Source organism: Chaetodon auriga, chromosome 24, assembly GCF_051107435.1.
Source record: "Chaetodon auriga isolate fChaAug3 chromosome 24, fChaAug3.hap1, whole genome shotgun sequence".
NCBI classification, from domain to species: domain Eukaryota; kingdom Metazoa; phylum Chordata; class Actinopteri; order Chaetodontiformes; family Chaetodontidae; genus Chaetodon; species Chaetodon auriga.
In genome coordinates, this window is record NC_135097.1 from 8,741,385 (window position 1) to 8,764,687 (window position 23,303).

General features: G+C 42.4%; 1 protein-coding gene across 2 annotated transcripts in view; it reads right to left on the reverse strand.

The window, feature by feature from the left end:
• The window catches only part of LOC143316911 (zeta-sarcoglycan-like), a 42,661-nt gene that overhangs the window by 9,074 nt on the left and 10,284 nt on the right, over window positions 1-23,303 (reverse strand). For both annotated transcript variants that reach the window (XM_076724713.1, XM_076724714.1), the window contains exons 3-7: window positions 20,669-20,770; window positions 12,612-12,699; window positions 11,240-11,362; window positions 9,382-9,454; window positions 211-334 (exon numbers count right to left, since the gene is read on the reverse strand). In XM_076724713.1, the coding sequence (XP_076580828.1) occupies window positions 211-334; window positions 9,382-9,454; window positions 11,240-11,362; window positions 12,612-12,699; window positions 20,669-20,770 (510 nt within the window). The remainder of the gene's footprint in view (window positions 1-210; window positions 335-9,381; window positions 9,455-11,239; window positions 11,363-12,611; window positions 12,700-20,668; window positions 20,771-23,303) is intronic.

The window sequence follows — 23,303 nt, forward strand, 5'->3', positions numbered from 1 at the left end:
CGCTCATGCCCATCTTTTCATGCTATTACGCTGACGTACAGCTGGTGGCAGTCATGTGCCAGAAGGTGAGCCATGCGCTGTGTGAAAGGCAGTGAAGAAGACTGCTAGTCAGAAAACATTGATGTAAAAGATGCAGGATTTTGAAATTACGAGGTTTTATGAGAAAATAAATTAGAGCTAATAATAAATAAATAAGAGGAAGTTCCTCACCTCTCCCTCTGTGGACTCCAGCTGTAGGTCCTTTCGCCCGCTGACCTTCAGCAGCCCCTTGGCAGCGCTCACTTCCACCCCTCTGGGAGCCTCCATGGTCAGGGTCCGTGTTGGAGACTCCAGCCTGATAAGGAAAAAAACGAGCCCAGGCTCAGAGATGCAGTGCATGGACTCATCGATTACTTGTGTTTATACTTTCAGCATGTTTGCATTATTACAGCTTTGCCTTTCAGTATGATTTAATAGCGGAGGATACAAGTTGCATTCAAGGTTGAATCGATTGTTGCTCGGTTCATAGTTTAAGAATATCCCTGTGTAATTACTTGTTTAGGGCAAGATGATGGAATTCATTTGTATTGTCTCACAACAGACCCAAGGCATTTCAAAATCGACTGAAAACATCTCACATTTGAGCAAAGCAAAGCGTTTTATTCACATTTCTGCTGCATACGTGTCTCTCGTGTGTGTGTTAGCTACACCGCCGACTTCTCCACCTGTGGAATATTAAAGCTGCAGTTCATCTTTAAGCGGCTCTTCTCATTATTCTAATCCAGTACGGTTCCTAAACAGCCCATAATTGTATCAGCTGATTTTGACCTTCAGCAACACTGAGGCTAATGCAATTTGCATTTTCTTCCCGTGGACTATTTGTTTACACGGGGAAAGATAAGTGCGAGAGCCAATCAATGTGGAATTTGTTTTCATAACTCATAACCGTTTCAAATTGATTTTCTCCTCCTCCCTCCCCCCCTCCCCCCCATCTTCCCCAAATCTGTTTTCAATGAATTTTAAATGGAAGACTTTAAGGAGCCGTCTTGAAATCGCTTAAATCTCCATACCCTCTGAAAGTGACACATTTCGGATTATGCGCTATTGGAATAAGGAGGGGAAAAAAAAAGAAGAGCAAATGAATTTCATCTGCATTTGAAAAGCCTCTTGACTCTAAATCAGCTTTCAGTAGATACAGTTTGGAGAGGATCTGTGAAATGCGCCTTTGACCTGGGACTGTTTGTACCATAGACCTGTAGAAACAGGGAATATAGACGTCTGCTCGGCGGGTTTTCTGATAAGCTGCTCAAACTAACAGCAGACATGCCCTGAATCGAGTTTTAGCTCAATTCACACTTTTTATTCTTTGTTTCTCAGAGTCAATTCGATCATTATTTTAGTCAAGCTCCAAACAAGTTAGGGTAAGAAATGAACTTTTGACAGACGAATGATGGGAAGAGGCACCGATCAGGGTCAGCTCTACTCCTTCATCGTCCAAGTTTAACTCAGTTTGATTTTACAAAAGTTAAGCCTCGCAGCTTGTTTCCAGGTACAAACTGTCACAGCTTTGTCAGGTGAAGCTCTCAATATTAAACTAGCACCCTGCCCTTTGATAGCCATCTTTAGGTTCCCCCTGCGGTTGTTTTAGCCTCACTCATAGCCCAGAGGCGTCCTGTGTTACAGTGGAAAGGGCCACCTCTGTAACGTCCTGGCTACATGTTTAATATCTGGAAATATTCCTTAAAAGGTTCATCTTCATTCTTCAAATTCTACAAAACATGGCAGCCTATTATTCCTGAGGGTTTGGGACAGGTGAGGGGTCGGAGGAAGTTGTCTGTTTTAACACACTAACAAAAGGGGGGAAACTGTTTTGGAACACAGGTTTGTGGTTTATATTTGACGTTTGTAGAAGAAAAAGCATGAAAACAAAATAGATTTGATTTTTATTACTATCTTAAAAACATCCTCAGTCCACCTCCCGTAGACCATTCCCTCCACTGAACCCCAGCCGTTCATTAGCGAGCCACAAGAATCTGCGTCTGAGGGCTCCTCGGCTTCGTATGTTTCCCTAATTATTTCTCAGGCGTCCGTTGATTATCCACGGCCTGGATAGACGAGTCATTAAAAGGCCCATTTAAGGAACACTGGTGATATGTGATGTGTGTGTGATATTTTCACTCCATTCGGAGCGGTTCTGTCATCAACCGCTGCACACACACACACTCACGCACACACACACACACACACTCAGTTCAGGCAATTCTGCCAGAAGACAAAGTGCTCAATTTCCAAGAGTGCTTGTTTCAGACACAGTCCAAAATAAAGCATTAAATGAATTAAATTAAAAATGTCTCTTGGGTTTTATAACCGCCTCAGACTGTTTCCATTTTCATGTACAGAAAGCTTATGGTCGAGTTTCTGAGGCTCCGACAGCAGTTTGAAGTCCAATTTCAACTTCCTGCTGACTGGCAAACATTACAATTAAAGTTAATGTTAAATTAATTCAAAATACAAGCCCGATTCCAAAAAAGCTGGGACGCTGTGTAAAACATAAAACAGCATGAGATCATTTGCTGTTTGACATGCACTCGATTGAAAATGGCACAAAGTCAATATATTTAATGTTTGACCTCATCGGCTTCATTGATTTTTGTAAATATATTCTCATTCTGAATTTGATGGCAGCAACAAAAGACTGAGAAAGTGAACAATGAACTCTGAACCTCAGCAAAATTGCACTTTCTGTAATATTCCTGAAGGAACGACATCATTTGGTGTGAATTATGAGGAGAGATGAAAATGCTCTCAGGCTGAATTCGGAGATGAATTGCATGCTTTCCTGTAGACAAATCTGACATTCTTGCATTTGCTGTCCACTGGCTGAACCACCAACTGATGTTACATGAAAAGATGGAGACGGAGCTCAGACCACAGGAACCTTATTAAGGATCTGCACTCACATTACATAGCAGGAAACACTGCGAACACTGTGGGACCTGTAAAGTGGCGGCCATTAAGACACTGAAATGAACCAGGCGGCGCTGATAAATGAAGCTATATTCAGCTTGTTTTAAAATGCCACACTGTCCAGAAATGTTCGTCTCGCTGAAAGCAAGCTCCGTCCTCCTCAGTACCGAGGAGCTTCTTGTACCCAGAATATTTCAGGCCTTCTGGCTCCATGCAGAAACCTGATACGTAAAGCCCTCGCTGCAGATAACCTGCGTGGTATTTGCAGTCGTATCAGCTGCTGACGACGGGCTCCGCCATTCTCTGGGAAATCTGACCAGCCTTTCTCACTGTGCTCAGGGTGACCTTTACATCCACGGAAAGGTCACCGTATCGCGGAGCCGTACAGGACTAAATGTGCCGAGGGCCGTCGCTGAAGTCATAGCGGATGAGGGTCGTTTAAATACTGCCTATCTACCCTGGGAGCTGAGGGGATTCCAAAGGTGAAAGTCGGGTTTATCTTAATATGTCACTATCACATTCGGCCTCTCTATGGGCTTTACAGACCCACAGCAGCAACAGTGGGACCACAGTATAGAGAGAATCTCAAAATCCAGAGCCTGAATAAAACTACCTCTGCACTGACATCCACAGACGAAGCTAGATCCATAATGAATCTAATGAGCCTGAGGGCCTTCACGCTCGGCTTTGTACTTCTCCCACATAATTTAAAATGAACTATCTGTAATTTTTACCTTCAGGTTTATTCTGTTTTATTCAACTTTTGCTTATTTATCTCATTTTTTACTATTTAAAAATCCCGTTTTAAGGCTTTTTTTTCACGACCTTGTGTATCCTTTATATCTTAATGCTTTTTTTATGTCTCGTGCAGCTTGCCTTGGCTTTATCGAGTGCAGGTATATTGGCACATTTAATGGAGGAGCTGGTTAGTATTCGTGGTTGATCGCATTTGAAAATACAAGCCTGTTTGACTCCTGTTAAAGGGACAGTTCAGATTTTTTTGAAGTGGGGTTTCTCTACAGTCAGCCTATTGCCTTCAGTAGATGTCAGCTGACACGCTTGGAGTAGCAGCGTGTATTTTAGGTTTTGCTCCAAATGTGAGAATCTGATGATTTTCTTTGTGTTTTACGACTGCTAACGACATATCTTTTGGGTTTTGGATTGCTGGTCAATCAAAATCAGGGAAAATGTGATGAGCATGTTTCATTATTTTTTGACATTTCATAGAAACATGATTAGAGAAAGCGGTCCAGAGATTAATCAGTGATGAAAATAATTGTTTCTCAGTTGCAGCCCTAATGGAGAGGACACTCTAAATTGAGTAGTTTACCACCAATCATTTTACTGACCACTTTAATGATGTTATAGTTTACATATGCAGAGTTTGAAGCTTGTGTAGCTAAGATAGACGTTGTTTACTTATACTGACAGAACTTAAGACCAATCATTTCAGCTGTATCTGCATGCAATGTTCCCTGCTGTCCAAATATTTCCCTCATGGCCATGTATCACAGTAACGAAGAACCACCATTTTTCTTCGCTGCAGTCAAATTGCGAAAAAAAAAAAAGGAACATACTCTTGCTGCACTACATCTCAATCCCAGCAAATTGGTGGGAGAAAAGTCTGACCAGAGCTAAGTGGGACCAGGAAGAGTTGTTCTGTTCTGCCTTTATCTTCTTAATGAACCTGTCACTCTCATGCTGAGACGCTCCTGAAAGCTGCTCGGATCAGCTGGAGAGGAGTACGTGGCTGGAGGCGCTGCAGACAGACTCTAAACCTGACGAGGAGGAGAGCTCTAGTAGCAGAAAGTTGTGGAGAAAATCAGACGGAAAGCTGTTTTCCTGCCCTCTGATGCCGGGCCTGGAAACGCACCATGTGATGTCTGCGCGCTACGAGAGCCTTCAAATCCTGTCTGGTCTGCCTTCGCGTCTTAATGTCAGACTTGTCTCACTTCAGATTCCCGTGTGCTTTATAAGCAGCAGTTTTATTTACAGCGTGCAAAATAAAAAAAAACAGTCTGTTCTTGAGTGAGACTTGGAGATTTTTCATCGCATTGATCAGACGTCCGTGCACCATCTGTCCTCGATGCATGTCAAGAGAGTAGACTCTGAATGTGAACAAACGAGATGACACAAGTATCACAGTGAAATGTTCAGTGATGCCACGCTGCAGCTTTACCAAGAGTAATAGATGTGCAGAAGATGGGGGGGGGGGGTAATATTTATCGTGCAGCTTCCCCGCCTGCTCAGATGGATTTGGGACATGTGCATCAGGAATCAGAGCACCATCCTCCAGAGTGAGACATAAAATGATCCGATTATGTAATTGACAGAAATATTTTCATATTTAGGCCTGTAATTTCTGGTTGGAAGCTGCTGCTGTTATCAAACTGAGTGGGCAGCCAGCTGGGGAGTCAAAAAACATGAGTCCTCAAAGCCAAATGTCCTGCATTTAACTCTCCTGATTTCTGTCCTCGACACTCAGCCCCGGAGGGTATTTTGAGGGTGAAACTGAACTCCAGAGGTGACTGTCAGGTGAAGGAGCTGATCAGAGCCCGACAAGAGCTACGACCAAAAGGTAATGAAGCCGTGAGCAGGGAGCAGGAAATGACTAACTGACACGTCTCCTCTGTGGCACGATATGCACTTTATAACTGCACTGCCCTTGTTTGAGAGACCTCAACATCAAGGCCTCTATCCCTGATAGCTCCTCGGCACAAGTGCAATTATTCACAAGTCACCAAACACAAACAGGTTTCCTGGTTTTGGGTGCACAGTTGACAGAGAGGATGGACTGAGGAGCGCATAAAAAAACAACAACAAAGTGAAATACGAGTTGCAGGGGAGCAGAACAGCTAACCGACTATAAATCAGTCACGCTACTCGACTGTTAACCTCTGCGCTGCTGTCTTCATCGACATTCTGCATGACCATATTCTACAACTGCTCGGCCATTAACGAAGAGTTTTCCCTCAATAGCCTCCTGATTACTGCTTATTGATAGTAAGCGAGGAAGCTGTTGGGCATGAATTATTAAAAATCTAACTCGAACCCCCAGAATAGGCCTTTATAATGACTAATAAAGGGCCAATGTGCTACGAACATGTATGCTAATAAGCAGCTACTTAAGGGTGAATATGTGAATATTGCACAAGCAAGTCTTCTACCTCAATAATATAATATGCTTATTGCAAATGATGCATGTGTCTACTGGGAGAAAACAAGCAGGAATCACAATGTTTGGAGGATATTTTGCATTTTAAATCCAAAAATGAGAAAAGGGCTTAGACCGTTTTCATTTTTTTACACTCGGCACAAAGAAAACTGAAGCAAACGTGGATAAAATCAAGAAGACTTCTTGACTATGAAGTAATTAAAGACTGATAGACTTTTTACACTCAGTACGGTCAGCTATTCAGAAGTAGCATGACAGTGACAAGTGCGAGTGTACACAGACAAAGCTCTTGGGGTGCTTCAAAGAAAATGAGGATCTCAGGTGGGTTTGTTTGATTTCGTCCCTGATTACCGTCAAATAAATAAAATGAAAGACAGACGGACTGATGTCTCCTTCAAGAGGAAAAGGAGGGCGACATGGACGCCAGCCAAGCCGTATCCGCATCGTCTGAGCTTTACGAACAGGTGGCACAAGAAGGTTTACCTTTCAGGGAGGTGGAGGGATGGCTGAAAAGTCCCACAGCCACTTATGTAAACAATGCAAACTAAGACGGTGCTTTTAACACAGATGTTCACTTTTAGAAGAAACCTCAACGTGTGCTGCTTTACAGCAGTCACACGTGTAAGAAGGCAAATTGGTAGAATAATGAGCACGTTTGTGAGATGGCATGGGTGTGTCAGTGTCTAACAATTCTTATTTAAGTCGGAGTCGGTCTTTTCTGATACTGTCACCCTAATTACACAGTATGATGTCAGCGCGTCGGATGATAAATTAGATTAACACACATGTAATCAATCAACAGGCTGTTCCGGCTCATAATTTGTAGTCTGGCTTCATAATGAAAAAGTGTCTGCTTTGGCACCGTTAAAAGGAAGCTGTGCAGGGGGAGTGAGGTGTCACAGATGGTGCTGATTCTCTGCTCCGTGATGATGGCTGGGCCTTTATCTCAAATCATATTAAACAGGGATGTAAACTAATCTCCCAGCAGAAGAACTAGATTGAGCGATGTGTCATCCCATCGAGATGCCATATCAGATATCAGAGGATTGTTGTCTGTTTGAGAAAGTTAAAGAAATGCTCGGACGGAGGCTAAGAGGCCCGACCAGCAGGTCTGAACAAGCATACTTGCACCTTCATGTTTATTTCTATAAACCTCCTCCATTTTTTTTTCGGCTTTTCTTGTGAATTTATCTAAAAACGATCCAAACGAAGCAAGACAATTCACTCTTTGGCTGAACCGATCGCAACCTGCAACTGGTGACAACGGGTGGAAAAAAGAAGACTTCAGTTCTTTTCAGTGGGTCACAAACCAGAAGTGCAGCACAAGCACAATGGTTCAATTGTCAGCGGTTGTAATAACACCCTCCAATGGATGAATGTAACTCGTCTCTGTGGTCTGAAATTGGATATGACAAGAGCTTTGGAAGAAACAATAATACTGAAACACAACTTTTGCTCAACCCAGACAGGCTGGCTGTAAAAGAGCTACTGCGTGGACTTCAAAGGTCCTGAAAATCCACTTTGCTCTTCATTTGTTGCTTACTATAAGTGATGGGGTCCATATAAAAGAACAATATTCTGCCAAAATATAGTTTTTTCCCCTGAACTTTAACTTTCATTATAGCTCATGTAGTCAAGAACATTTAATCTTAAAGAGAAATACTTGGTGGTGGTGGGGGGGTCTTTAAACCTGAGCCTGCCTTACTTCACTTTATCCCTGACTTCTTACCTTGCAATAAGACAAATTACATCATTTAATACAAATCTGAGACATAAAATCCTGACAGTGAAATCCTCCTCCTCACAGCAGACAGTGTGCTTTCAGGGATAGAAATGAAAAGAGGCTGTAAAGCTTCAAATGGTATTTTTTATTTTAGATCTAGATTACACAAAATCTGTCTTTCAACAGCACTTTTCAGGACGATTCTGTCCACGAACGCAACCTGCATGTGTTTCTGCAAAAGCTGCACAAAAGCAATTAAAAAGTGAAATCCTTCACGCAACAATACTGAACAGCGAGCTGCCTCTGCAGTGATGGCGGCGTGTTCACTTTGCCTACAGCCAAATGAGTCCATAAACAGATGCTAAGAATAAAAAAAACATCATAATAATAACAAAAATATTGCCAGGCTTGAATTCATGTTATTAATGGCCCACAGGATTTCCCTGTTTTGCTTTTTTAATACTACTGTACGGCTAAATGTAAAAACTCTTTGACATGGTGTTTGGAAAATAAATTGGGTTTAGATAAAAGGAGCGTGTATTTAAAGTCCTCACAGTACAGTTTGTACATGGGCCTGCCTGGAAACATTTCAGTGAGGGAAGCCAGTCATTTTGAAAGGCGCCCGAGGAAATGATGGATTTTTTGAAAACGCAATACATTTTAAATGAAACCACGCCAAACAGAATCAAACTTTGACAATGCGCGAATCAAACATCTTTGATCAAATATGCATTTAAATAGAAGGAAAACGTGAATCCTGCTGAAGCTAACACGTGGAGCTTTCGAGTTTCCCCTTCAGTTGCCTCTCGTTAAGATTTGACCACATTGCAGATGGTCACCCCTGAGCTGAGCCTGTGTGTGAGAGGCCTGTGTGTGTGTGTGTGTGTGTGTGTGTGTGTGTGTGTGTGTGTGTGTATACGTGTGCTTGCTTTAAAGTGAACCTCATCAGCATTCCTCTCACTCTGGAGGAATTAGATGCCAGAACACTGCTTTTTCTGCCAACTTTGATCCCAGCACTCCCTTCAGGACCAGTAAGGTGGACAACAAACCAAACTCGTTATAGCTCGTTAATGGACCGACGCGGCCTCGGAGCCTGAGGCGGAGTGCGGCGGGGATCACATGCACAGGCGTGTACGAGTCTAATAAGCATCTCAACCTTACCCACTTTCTCCTTGCTCTGTCGACGCTTTAATCAATTCCTGCCCGCTATAGAGAATAACCAACAAATTAGCTCACCCCTCGGCTGTGAAATTAATATAATGGTCAAATCGAGTTTTAAATTTGTGTGATAACGAGCCAACCAGTAGATGCTGGAGTTTACAGGACGCTGCTTGAGAATAATGATACTGGTGAATAATGGTTCCTGCCACGCGTTTCTTTCTTTCTTTCTTTTTTTTTTTTTTCGCAGTGCAGACTTTGAAATGCCACGGAACATTTATCATCATCATTTAAAGATCTTCATTTTAATTGAACAGGATATGAACATGTGAGATTAAGTTTTAATGAATTTCTGTAAAGTCAATGAAGATGAACTTACTTAAGGTCTTCAGAAGCCCTCGCCTGGATCAGGGGAGTCTCTACTGAATGTCCAAACACGGCGCCTTCCGAGCCTACCAAAAAAAAAAGAAAAAAAAAAGAAAAGAAAACAAACAAAAAAAACAGACTTTTACATTTCACAAAGTTACAGCCAACGTAATGAATCAATACTTTTCTGGTACTGACCCAAATGTGTCTGTAGCACAGAGTCCTGGGCTGCCTTAACACCTAACCTGTTAGCTTCAGATCAAATAAACTCTGTGAAAGCTGTCAAATAAACCCCGTCTGGGCCCCTGGCTTGCACTGTTTGTGTCCGGCTCTCTGGAGCAAAGTAAAGTAAACCTTGCCATAATATTACAAATCACCTCTTTTTTGTCCTGTTTGTCAATTTTAATAATGCTTGTATGCAGTTATTTCCTTGTGAGGTCGAGGTAACAAAAAAAACCAAACAAATTTAAAAAAAAAACCCCAAATAAAAAATGTAAGGGTCATTATCTTTACAGTTAAAATGTCAAAAGGTTGGAGTTCATGTCAGCCCGACAATCTAAAGTGGATTGCAGGCTAATGTCAATCTCTATTTTTCTGCATTTTAATTGGAAGGTCTTAAAGCGAACAGCCAATTCAGGTGCGTGCCTAGGTGAAGGGGTGGGGCTTGGTCGTAGGATGAATTTGCTTGGATTTTTGGACAAACGCAAAAGCAAATTACCGTTTATGTGTGAACATCACGTCGTGAAAGAAAGAGAGCAAAAATGTCCATACCTCAAGGGCTGACGACTAGTTATCCTAGTGTTGGACTTATTGTGATCATCACGAGGTAAATAAGAGTGTTGTACTGTCTCTATGACTAAATGTTACATGTGCAAAAAGAGTGTGGCTAATCGCGTGTAGCTGTTAGCATTAGCGTAATAGCCATGCGCTAGCCAGCTAGCCACTGCTGTAACGTACTGTTAGCGTTGCATTTGTTGAGAATGGTGAAAACAAGCTATTGCTAGATTGGCATGAAGTAGTGTATGGACGTGTTGCTTAGCTGATGTATGTGATTCAGGAGACGGAGATTTGTGACTGTAAGAGAGGACCTGGAAATCCACTGTCAGCGTGATTTCCCTCCTGCCGGTGCTGCCGTTGACTGTCGCTGCTGTTTTTCCTTTATGCTCTGACAGCCGCCCATTACCACGTTTCCACTCACCTGCTCCGCTGAATATCCCTGGATTCGTGAGTACTGATAAACCTGGACGTGCCATTTTATTTTGTATTCTTGTGAGTGAAGCAGCCTTATGTTACTAGAGCCCAGATAGAGATAACCAATGACGGTTTAAAAGAGACTTGAAGGAAATAATAGAAACAAAGTATTGTTTTTTGTGTTTATTGATATTGGATATAATTTTTATTTTCATTTATTTCACAAGAGACAAAGACTGATTTTATTTTGTGTATCTGGACTAAATAAATACTTTCTTAATTTTATTGGAGGCACCGCCAGTTATTTGTATTTTTGAATAAGGGAATGAAGGTTGAAAACGTAATAATTCATAAATACAGGTAAAACTGTACCCAGCCCCCCCCCCCCCATAGTACTAATCCACCTAGCAGATAACACATAATAGTACATAATAGTATATAGTTACATGGGACTGGGGTCACACTAAAGGAGACAACAGGTTTCAAACAATAAGATCTTGTGTTGGTGTGAAAATCGTCTTAACTCTGATCAGACAGCATTTAACATTCGAGAAGTTTGACTTATGTTCACTGAAAAAGACGTTTTACAGTAAGTGAAATATCATATTCAAGCGCCAATGCTACTGTTTGCTCATTTGGGACAGATTTTCAGGCTAAGCTGAGAGCACAGCATGTTGTACCTGTAACGGTGAACTTCTCCGTCGTCATGATGACCTCGTCCTCATTTGCGGTGAACAGCAGTCTGCCTCCATCTTTGCTCCGTACCTCCAGCCTCTGACACTGGGCCTCCACAGCCTCAGGTCCTGCAGAGAGAGACGTCCACTTTGGAGTTTCTGGCTTTCAATTAAAATAAAACCTCTGCTGATTGCACTCAGGCGAGGTGCTGGAAATAAAATAGCAAGATTCTGAGAACTGAAGCTATTTGTATTTGTTTACCTCTACTGCCCTGTTCAATATTTTATGAACACTTCCAGGGCGAAACATTTATTTTGGTTTGATAATTAAAAAGGATTAAAGAACAGATTTCCAGCTAAAAAGTTTTATTAGTCCGCAATACTAATGCTGCACTGCTGTTCTTTTTGTAAATGGTGCTGTCAAGTAAAGGTTGCCTTGTGCTTTTCTGGCCTTGCAAATCAGCCTTGGGAAACTAAGTTTGGGTAAGACTATTAGCAGTCTGAAATACTGTGCAGAGTACTTGCTCTGCAAACGAAAGGCGCCTAACAAAGTTGGATCAGCTTTACAACGAATGGAGACAATTCAGTAATCTGTTCCGCTGGTGAGGAATATTAATTCTGGTTCTCCACTCTTTGGTGTTTTTCCAGATGTGCATGCAGAAACTTTTAACGTCTCGCTTTCTCGTGATCTCTTCCATTAATCCACGGGCCGCGACAGCTGGGGAATTTAATTATTCTCACCAAGTTTCATCTCATTTTAGACAAAATGCACTTTCTACAAAAGCAGGCACTAATTTTCGCAGGAAGGTCAAGCGTGACCATGAAGTGTCATATCACCAGTCTCGTCAAATCAGCGTCAACTCTCAACTTATGTTGGCTAAGATCAATAGCTATTAATGTTAATAAGCAGGTCATTTGCTCTCCAGTGGTCATTAATCATGTAAATGACTTTGGTAATTTGGACTGACTGATGGTTGAACTTGATGATAAGAAGAAGAATCCATTGTCCTTTCAATAAGTGCGTCAAAGGTTAGTGTCTGGAAGAATCCACAGAGTCTTTTCTTGAAGGCACAGAGACGATTAAAGAGAATTTAAAGATGAATCGTCGGGCTAATCTTGATTAAAGTCATTAATAAAATAAGATTGATGGGGCAATTTACAGTCAGGACCAGATTAATCTAAGATCATGTTTTAATAAGTTTTACACAGAGAGGCTGAACCGAAGCGTAAATAAACACATAACACTGATAATTTAGTGATTTATTTAAGTGACACAAGGTCAAAAAAACAGTTGTTAACCCGTCTTTAAACTACCTACAGTGACGCCACAGTAGGCGTTTCTGGCTTCCTAATGAGTGTGAGCTGCAAGTGGACTCACCCACTGTCAGCTGACCGGTCAGCTGGCCTTGGTCGTTCCTGGCGTTCAGCGTTACGTTTTTTTCTGATCGCAAGACCAACAAGCTGTCCTAGGGGAAGCATGAATGTGGAGCGAGAAAGGCAGAGAGATGGAGGAAGAGGGAAGAAGAAAGAAATATGTTATATTAGGATTCATTAATTTAGCAGGAGGAGATTCTGGTGACGAACGTGGAGAGTTATGACCCATCTCTGCAGCTCCTCTCAGGAGCATTTTAGCACCTTTCAGCTCATTGGTTTGGTTTTTTGGCTGGAAGTTTACTGCTTTGCCTCACTTTCACAGCTCATTTTGCCTCTGGAGGCACATTTTCTCCACGAAAAGCTCCGATAAACTAACTTTTACTCTACCTGCTCAGTGCAAACAGGTGACAGGCAAAGCTATCGACTTAATTCCGTTCTTGGGTCGTCTGACTGCTTTCTTCCTTATTGAACTTTTTGATGATGATGTTGTGTTCAGAGAACTAAACAACTGACTTGGCGAGTTCAATATTACCTATTAAGAAAGGTGTGTTAAACCAGAATTATTAAAGTCACTGGTGAATCTCCAAAATCTGTGTGTAACTGTGTCAGACAGCCTTCCCAAGTGAACCTTTCCCAGATACAAACCACTGAATTAAACTACATGAGGACTAAAATGGAACAAATTAAAACCAAATTATCCAACAATGAGTAATGAAGTGTAGGTAGAGGTTGAGGAGAAAGGGGGTGGCAGGGTGGTTGAGCCGAAAATGTGTATTTTCCATCAGTGACAGGCGTAGGTGTATCCTTTCTTTGCTGCAGACAGCTTAACTCTGGACCTCTCTTCTGCTTTCTGACACTTCTGCATTTTGCAAGTTTATGGCTGTTTGACAATTGAATGATGGCACACGTGTGCGTCGCTGCGTGCATGCTGAAAAGGCTTTCACTCCGTGCAGTGGTTTTACCTCTGTTATGTAAAATATCTTAAAAACAACTCATGTGGCGGGGCACATTTACAATATGACTAATTCCTTTGTTTTGAAAGGATATTGGTACATTCAGGGGTATATTTTCTCCTTCAGATACCCTGATACCGTATTGTAGATGACTGTTTTGTAATATGGCGACACTACTGTTACCATATGCAGTAAACTGTTGCAGTGTTGTGAGGTACCCAGTAAACCCACCATACTCTAAGGGTTTATAAGTATATGCATGAGTGGGCGGTTTGCAGCAGTGTTTGTGTACTATGTCCAGTAGTAACAGAGAAAATGAAACTGCTGAAAGTACTGTTTCTTGATTTCTCAGGAGCTGAGGTGCACATGAGGTGCTTGACCAACCACGATACTGTGTTCTTGCTTTGTTGTAGATAATATAAGTTTATGAGAGCAACAGAAACATGGCTGCATCTCCGTGGTACAAGCAGGTTAGTGGGAACAAAGTCAGAATCATGGATGTGATAGCAGATTCATGATTTCCTGACTTCACTTAGAGACTGATGGAGAGCTTCATCACATGGTGCAACAGCAACCACCTGAGGCTCAATATCAGCAAAACCAGTGAGCTTGTGCTGGACTATAATGCTTCAAATATGGATGCTGCTGCAAAGAAACATGTGAAATATGGTCACAACCTGCTCTTCTTCCTCAGTTATGGTGTTGAATTAATGGCCAGAAGAGTGTTTGTGCAGAACATTATGATGTTGCAGTGAAGCTGACCTTTGACCTTTTGGATATAAAATATCATCACTTAATTTAATCCGAGGAAATTTGTCATAATTAACGAATAAATTCACAGTGATTTTGACCTTTAACCGTGAAATTCAAATTTACAGAAATTCCCTCAAGGCGTATCACTTTAACAAAAATGGGACAGACAGACAACCTGAAAACATGATGCGTCCGGCTGCTGCATAAAAAAATCTGTAATAATGCCAATATTCCGCCTTGTTAACATACAGAAAGTATAATTTAATTTATACTTTCTGTGACATAGATGATAGAGATGACAGCAGATATGGTGCAGCATGCACTCATGTGGAGCTGCATCTCTGACCAACTGCAAACCCCTTTCACATTACAGTCATTTCACCCATTGGTTAGTGCGTCTTCAACACAGGTTCATAGAAGGGAATGTATTTGCACCTCACACTCCTGTCTCATGACTGACTGCAAAACCTCTTTTGAAGAGACAGCATCCTCCATTATGCAGCCGTGTCCCCTTTTTCCTCAAAGGTTAGCACTGTCAGAACAAACAGTTAAACTCTCTAAGTGATGGTGCAAATAGCTGTCGATTTGATGAGCTTAAACATTAAATGTATTGTCTTTGTGCTGTTTTCAGCTGAGCATTAATCAAAAAGGATTAGTAAATGATCACTTTCTCCTTTGGTTATGTTTTACGCAGCATCCCAACCTTTTCAGAAGCGGGGTGGTAGTTTCACATTTGAGCTAATTATTATGCCATGATGCAGTCTAATGGATTTGATTAACTTCATGCTCTCCCAAAAGAGGCGTCAAATTATTGCAGATTATCTGGAGTTTGTGTGGTGTGTAACTTTGGAGAGGTCATTTGGTTCATTTTCATTCCCTGCTTGCTCCCTCCCCATATAAATGCGCATCATGAACGGATGTTCACCAGCAGGAACAGCATCATGAAGAAATTTGAGTTCTTGATTTGAAGTATCCCTTTAAAGAGTTTATAGGTCTTAAACTGTTTCCTGAGGGGGCCGCGACTGAGACGCTGCTGCTCTCCTCCACACTTCTCTGGGATCACATAAAAGGCTTTTTAGTCACTGCGCCTGTTGAGGAAGGTCAAGTGCAGATCAGAGTGAATGCACATAAATGGAGCCTGTTGTTCAAGGTGCAGCGGGCCCCGTCAGACTGAAAAATTACCATGGCTGCTGTAAGGCAAAGGATGCTTCCCTGCATACAATGAATAACATCACAGCCGAGAGCAAGAGCACGGCGCGCTGCTTCAATGAAACAGTCAAAAACAAAGCAACCTCGCACGATGGTGGTATCATTCTGAGTGTAACATAAAATGCGGACTTTTAAAGCATAGATAAAGAGCTCAGGGTTTAACCGTAATCCGAAATAAATATTTGCATAAATATATTTAAATTTTAATTATATTTGATTGTTGTGCTCAAAGCCAATTTGCATACTGAGCTGTACAAGTAAATATAATGAAGAAAAATGTCACAAGTTGATAAGGTACGCCTATTAAGTCTTAATTTCCTCATTCAAATATCACATTTAGCAGGCAGGCTCTTAGCATGGAGGGTACAGCCTGTTTTGGAACATGTTTTCAGGCATATTTAATATTTTTCATATTAAAAGGCCCCTGTATTTCAGTGTAATTCTGTTAGCTAAATTAAATTGGTTCTAGCAAACTGGGTTTGAAGGATGTTCAGATCTCTGAGGCGCTGCTGCTGCTGCTGCTGCTGCTGCAGAAAGCTTTGATTTTAAACTGTGAGACTTAAACAAGTGGATGGCTTTAGCCGTCATCTGCGCACTTCCAGAACTGCTGCTTACAATCATCTCCATTTTGCACCGCCAATGCAAGTGAGTGAGAATCGGTGAGGGACAAGTTTCACCCCAATAAAGATGCACCTGCATCTCATGCTATTTATAGATCAGTCAGGGTCCCCGGGGAAAATAACGAGAGCCAACAGTCTGAACAGCAGAGATTTGATAAACTGTATGTGGGCAATGCGATGCCTCAAACCACACTGTTTTGCAGACTGAGGCAGACACTTACATTCAGAGCAAAGATGCAGTTTCACAGCAATAAATAAATGTGTTATACTTAAAAAAAGAACAAGAAATACAACTGTATAAAGAGTTAAACAGAGATTAAATAGGTTTTTAATAAAACAGCATTATCAACTTGTCAAATTTGACCTCTTGAACACAGAAATTCATGTATTTTACTGTACAGAGTAAGACCTTGATGTGCAGAGATCATTGTTTTGAGTCTCCCCTCCTGTTAGCATCAGTGGGCTTTAACTTTCAAAGGCTAACAGTGGAGGGACTGATTTTTTTCCCCTGAGCACACTGAAACAGAGAGGAGCCACTAATCAGTGAAATCAGCTCCTGTAGTTCTTAACATCAATAAAATACGCAGTGATCCATGATAGGAATTCACTGGAACACAGAAATGTCCAAAACACTAAAGACGGCAAATCAGAGTGGACCGACCTCTCTGCTAAAAATACATCACCGCTGCTCATCAAATCTAATTTGAACCCTCTTGTCCTTAAGCCGCAGCAGATATCATTACCCTAATGCATGTGAAAAACAGAAGACAAATCACTAAACCCAAGACTTTTCTCATTTGTGCACTCGAGTGTTTGCAGAAAATCTAGCAGAAATCAAAAGCGTGCATTAGCTCAGGAAGCAAAATATGACTTTTGCAAAAAGAAATGTTGTGTAGTGAATAATTTATCTTTCATCCAGTCTTAGTCAAAACAGAAGTGTGAGTTCTCTGTTAAAAATGCTCAGATAAAACGGACCCAAGCTTGGAAACTGGAGAACAAAAAACAGAGCAGGGGCAACATACCCAGTTGTTAAAGTGTCAATGTTCTACAGCATCTGAAGCGATCAATTCTACAGTTTGACCAATAAACAGCCATTTCTCCAGCATTATCAGGCAGCCAAAACGCTCCACAGCCACGCTAAAGGCTCATTTGTCTCTGAAAAAGCATTACTTGATCCAACCTGCTTGAAGTTTCTGTGGGAGGAAAGCGAACGGGGGGAAGGAACGCCTGCAAACATTTGCTTTCACAAACACTTGCAATTTCACCTGCCGGAGGAACACTGCATCCATATTTTTCAAGCAGGACACAGATTTCAAGCCTGAAATTACAGCCACTTTGTCGCTTTCAAACAGGTGAATTTTCCAAGAGCCAAACTGATCTCACACGCCTGAAATTATCCAGCATTGTGGCTTTCACAGACGTGGAAATTTCAAGTGTAAACTGGATTTCAAACGTCTGATATTGAGGTCGTCCTGTGGAATCTTCCTCGTGGTGCTCATATTGGCCTCTTCTTGCTGTTGGTGCCATCTGGACAAGCTGACAGGTGGATGGATGGATGGATGGATGGATGGACAGATAGACAGGCATAGGGTAAGGCCCCAGGGGGAGGGAAAATAATATCCACAGTATTCCATCCATCCATCTGCCTGTCAGGTTTGACAGGCCTGCACAGGTTTAACAGAAAGCAGCTGCAAAAAGAAACCTGCACATATTAAAACAATCATAACACCCGAGTGCCTGCGGTCCAATTTGCACTTGAACCTTCGAGCGGAGGCGCCGCACAAAGCCTATCATTCCGCAGGAGAAAGCAACAATGGGGCTCTAATTTTTTAAGTGTTTGAAATCAACTCTGCACTTGAAATTTCACCTGCCAGAGGCTCACTGTTAGCAAATCAAACCGCCTGAGTTCACGCACTGCGGTGCACAGCAGGCAGGAAATGTGAAGCATCAACACTAAAGCACTGGAGCCTGCTCTTTGCCACCGCAGTGTATACATACTGTGTAACCCAGCGTATAGTCAGTATGGTACATGGCAGGGCTGCGTGATATTTAAGCACTATTATGATACTAATTAGAGTAATATTATTATACAGTGTATGTAGGTGTACAATATGGTCATGCAGAGTAAGGCCTTTCTAAGGACTAATGAAGAGCCACAAACCTACCATTATGCATGCTCGTAAGCACACTAGTAAAGGTACCTTAATATAAAGTGTTAGCAAAAATATGTTCAGTATTGGTTCATGTTTCTGACCACTTGGTGCAGCGACAACAAAATGTAAACAACACTGACATATAGTCACCTTGTAATGTTGATACGGGCAATCTTGTTAGCAGGCAGTCTATTTGTATTGCTAGATGTGGAGCAACATCAGCATTGATTTGGAGACATGTGTCTGGTCACCTGGCAATTGTAAGTCCAATGTTCACTCTTTTTAAAGTCTGTTTTGGTCTCCACTAACTCCTGAGGGATGTAATCTGGCCCTTTAGCTGCTAAATGCTCAATGATCCACCAGCTAGTCAATAACCATGTCTGTCTGCAGTTTAGTGTTGGGTATGTTGTTAAGTTTTGTGCCTGAAAACAGCTGCTGGAAATGAAGCTGATGAGGGCAGAGTCTGAGAATCAGAGCCGTAAAGCTGCGGCCTATGAAACAAAAACAATTAGCTAAACGAGGCTAAAAAACTGCAGAGGTGGGTGATGACTCTCTGTGGTCACAATGAGCGAGCCCATTCCCAGACAATCCATTGCTAATCTGAAATTCACATACAGTTTTCATTCTTGGCCTTTGATTGTTTTTAGCTTTGCGATTCCTTCTTGCTCTCATTGATGTGTGTGTGTGTGCATGTGTTGATCTGGTTGGCTGCATACATCCTTGCAGTGATATAAAAAGTTGAACTCAATTGGAAATATGAATACAAATTGGTCCATAATACAGAATACATGGTAAAAACATGTGCATATTTTTCTTTTTTGACCTGTTAAAGCACCTGCAAAACTCCACAGAACACGGTTGTGCGTGCTTTTTTTAGCTTGGCAGCGACTGCGACCAGTGTAAACCGTATGTGCAAAGTTAGCAGCTCTCATTTCACAACATGCTGCTGAGAGTGCCGCTTTAAGGGGCTACTTAGCCTGTAATTTGCTGCCAGCCATCAGAGTTCCTGCCAAAAACACAGAGGGAGCTATTTCCACTTGGTATTCACAGATTATGGCTTCAGTCATTGATGGGGATTCAAAGCGCCGATTGATCCGCGAGAAGTAAAACTAAACCTGCTTTGAGTTCAGCCTCAACAGCAGCTTGGACCAAAATAAATAAATAAATCATACTATATTTAACTTTAAGATATCCGTGGTGCACTACAGAGGTCACTCCTGTTTGTGGTAATGGCTTATTGATCAATGGCGGTTATCTGACTGGAGAACAGCACCGTGCACTGTGGTGTAAACTCATTGGATAACCATAATCCCCGCTCTCACAGCGCTTGACATATTTCCTCAGGTGAGAAATATTGAGTGACCCACAGAGATTTTTGTCCTGCAAATATCTCTGGTGCTGGTAGATAAGGAGGCCACTGCACAGCATGTCTGTAAAACAAGACAGTAAAAATGTCTGCAGGTGGTATTGCACCGGGGAATGAAATATCGGCTTTGTCCAGTGTTCGGCTTGGGCGTCTGCTGTGGCCTTGAGGTGTTTGCTATTGCTAAGCACGCGACTCATATTTAAATCAACATTTAGCTCCGACTAGAACATCAAAGGGGAAGAGTGGGCAATTCCAAGTTGTTTCTCAATCTGCTGTGGAAAATTGTACCCACTATCGAGCCACTTCCTCCATCGACGTCCCTCAAAAAAAATCAAATTTACATGGAACCCCGGCTTCCAGTGCTTGAAATTGCTTTCTGCACCGTGCCTAATCACTGAAAAAGGGGATGATCCAACTGAGCGTCTGTGATTTGTGTGGGAGAAGGAAATTTGGATCAACTTTGCACTGGAGCTGTGTTGGTTAATCTACTGAACATCAAAGAGGAGAAAGCGGAGGGAGGAAGTGGAAGAGGGGAATTTATTGCGTGGGCTTGATTGGAAATCCAGCGGGGGGACTCTGGTCCCTCTGTAATCGCCTGTAATCTCCTGTTGGGTTGTATGTGGCCTGAGAGGAGCCGAGAGGCAGCCTATTACCCATCTCCTGCCGATGGGAGGCCTGATAGCGCCCTGCTGGAGGATGACAGGAAATGAGGAGGAGGAGGAGAAGGAGGAGAGAGCACAGGACAGACACAGAGAGAGTGTAATCTCTCCTTTCCAGGCACAAACATGAGGTACCATCAAAGCACTGGGGAGTCAGAGCTCAAAGGGAAGTTGGCCTTTGTTGTTAATGAATTGATCATAACTTGTGAGGATCAATAGCGGCTTGTCTGCAGCTTTGGAGAGATCCTTTCACACGCGTTTCTGTCGATGGTAGTTATTCCTAGTTCATCAGAGTATTGATCAACAGGCGAGCTGAAGTTGCTGAGAAGAGCAAAGGGAGCAACTTACCCTTCTGGACTGGATCTCATTCACATAGAGAGGCAGGAGAAACTCAGAGATTCCCTCCAGACGAATCCCATCCTGATTCAACTGGAGCTTTCCCATTCCACCCTGAAACAGAAGCACGGCCGTCAGTGAGGCTGCGATGAGCTGTGCTGCCGATTGACCTGATGTGATTCAAAAGGACTGTGAAAAAAGTGACTCCTGAAGGGAATTAGGAAGAACAGGAGCTGCTGCGTGCCGGACGGGGCTGCTGGACGGAAGTAGGATATGACATTGAGGTGACGATGCCACAGACACTCAGTGGTGACAGGCTTCATGCAGTGGGAGGCAGACTGAGGAGAGGCAGGCTAATGTGGCAGCTGTGGACGGGAGTGTTGAGGAGGCAGGTTTATATGAGTTGGCTTATTGCTGAAGTTTGCCTTATTTTAATGCTTATTTTTAGTGGTAGGTAGATGTCAAAGCTGATTGGCTGTCAATGACCAATTCACATTAAATTAAGCGTCCTGTCAACAGCAGGGCCCTGACTCTGTTATCTCACTTTAAAAAGGATCCCAATGAGATTTTAATTTTGGGAAAAAGAGAGCAACAATACTGGATTGTACATATAAAAATGGATATTAGGGGCTAAAACGTTGGATTGGACTGTATGCATCAAAATGCCAGCCTGTAAATGGGCTAAAATATGCAAAACCACTGCTTTGGTCCCATGAGCAGAGTTTCCCTAAATTTCTGTCTGGAAGCTTGATCACTCAGCTAGCCGTCTTCAGCTCTCCACACTCATGAACCATGTCTGCGGATCTTCCCCACAGCATTTTGGCTTGTCATAGCAGGTAAAGAGCGGGTGTAATTGGTAACATTAAAAAAAAAAAAAATGCTACACTCCCTGCAGGTGAGCTGGTTTCAGGGTCCTGGTGGTGTGCAATGCTGGCTCACTGGGACACTTTATGAAATTGGTAGCGATTTTTATTTCACCTGGGCATTTCCTGTCAAATATCTGCCACAAAAAGGGGTTTATAACTTAACAGATTGGATAACATGAGCATTTAATACTTTCTGGAAAACAGTGCAGATAGTGGAAACCTGCATTACTGTGTGTGTGTGTGTGTGTGTAAGTAAAAAGTCCAACCAATCGAAGAAACCCTTGCTATCCTGTTTTAGCAGGAAGTACATGACATGTAATATATATATATATATATATATGAAATGAAGCATGAGTCTGCAACTTCACTGCATATTCCTCACTTTACATTTAAATTCTGATGGTAGATAACGCAGCAGAAATTGGACGAACCTTGCCATACCACAAAGAGCAAAGTGGAGTTTGAGGGCATCTTTGCGAGGCTGTGTGTGAACAGATGGGCCCTGGATGAAGCCAGTGAATTATGGAGGCGGAGTACAGAGAGGAGAGCTCCATCATATGATGGTAGAGAGGCAGGACTGGGGACAGACAGGAGGACAAAGTCAGAGTGGAGGAGGTGGGCAGGGCAGTGTGGAGTTCTTTATATGTCAGCAGCCAGACATTAAAGTGCTGTGATGTGGTGGGTGTGAAGAGTTCAGCCCGAGCTGCAGTCAGTCAGATGAGTGGGTGCGGGGTGGGGGGCTACAATAGTCCAGTCGTGACGCGCTGAAGGCTTGGACGAGCTCCTCGGCATCAGCAAAAGAAAGAAATGAACAGACACCAGCGATGTTTCTGAAGCGGAAACATGACAAAGGAAAGATGCTGCTTTTGTGAGGTTTAAAAGAAAAGTGCAGAACTGAAGACGTCGCCCAAGGTTACACCGCTGTCCTTAACAAGCAGGCAGTTTGAGTTATTTTGTGATGCTACACACCCACAAAGACATGCGATTGATTGTACGGAAGAAGTCAAGAAGGAACATCTTTGCTTGTGTGTAATGGAAGGACTGCATGTGGTTTGTGAGCAGGCGTCAGCAGTGGAGGCTGCATTGAAAGCACATAAAGAAGCATTTCTTGTTATTAATGCCGCTTTACTTTTGTTGTCTTTTGCATGATCTCTCAAAATCCTACATTTCCATTAACATCTACTTGTATTATGCTCTCAAATTTCTCAACCAAAGACCTTTCTTAAGCCATGAACATGGATGCAACACACTGATTTAAAGCAGAACTCGGCTGATTTTACACATAAAAGGTCAGTTTAGTAGTTATGAGCCTGTAAAAACAGCTGTCTAATGTCTTTTGCGGCACTGGAGGGGCTTTGGAAAGTATGAGAGAATAACCCTGGGGACGCTTTAATGTGGGCACTGGGCGCATTCTTGCAACGCTGGCCGAATGAGAAGAACAAGAAAAACAACTCGTGTTCTGACTTGGGAGGGTTCATGCATTATTCCGAGGCGTTTAGCTCAAGCGGTAACCTTGTAGTCACAGCACATGAATCAGCTGCTTTTGTTGTGTCGTGTATTTGTAGCAGTCTGTTAAAGTGGAACCAGATGCAGACACAAGCTGAATCGATTATGGTACTGTTAATAATGGATTTAATTTAATGGTTTTTCCCACTCTTACTAAGTTTACTAAAGAGGGTCTAACAGTACGGCGCTATTAGTTGCATTATGGGAATTGGAGGATGTGAGGATGCTGCTTTTTCACTGGAGATTGAAGTCAGGATTTCTGACCACTGCTGGTT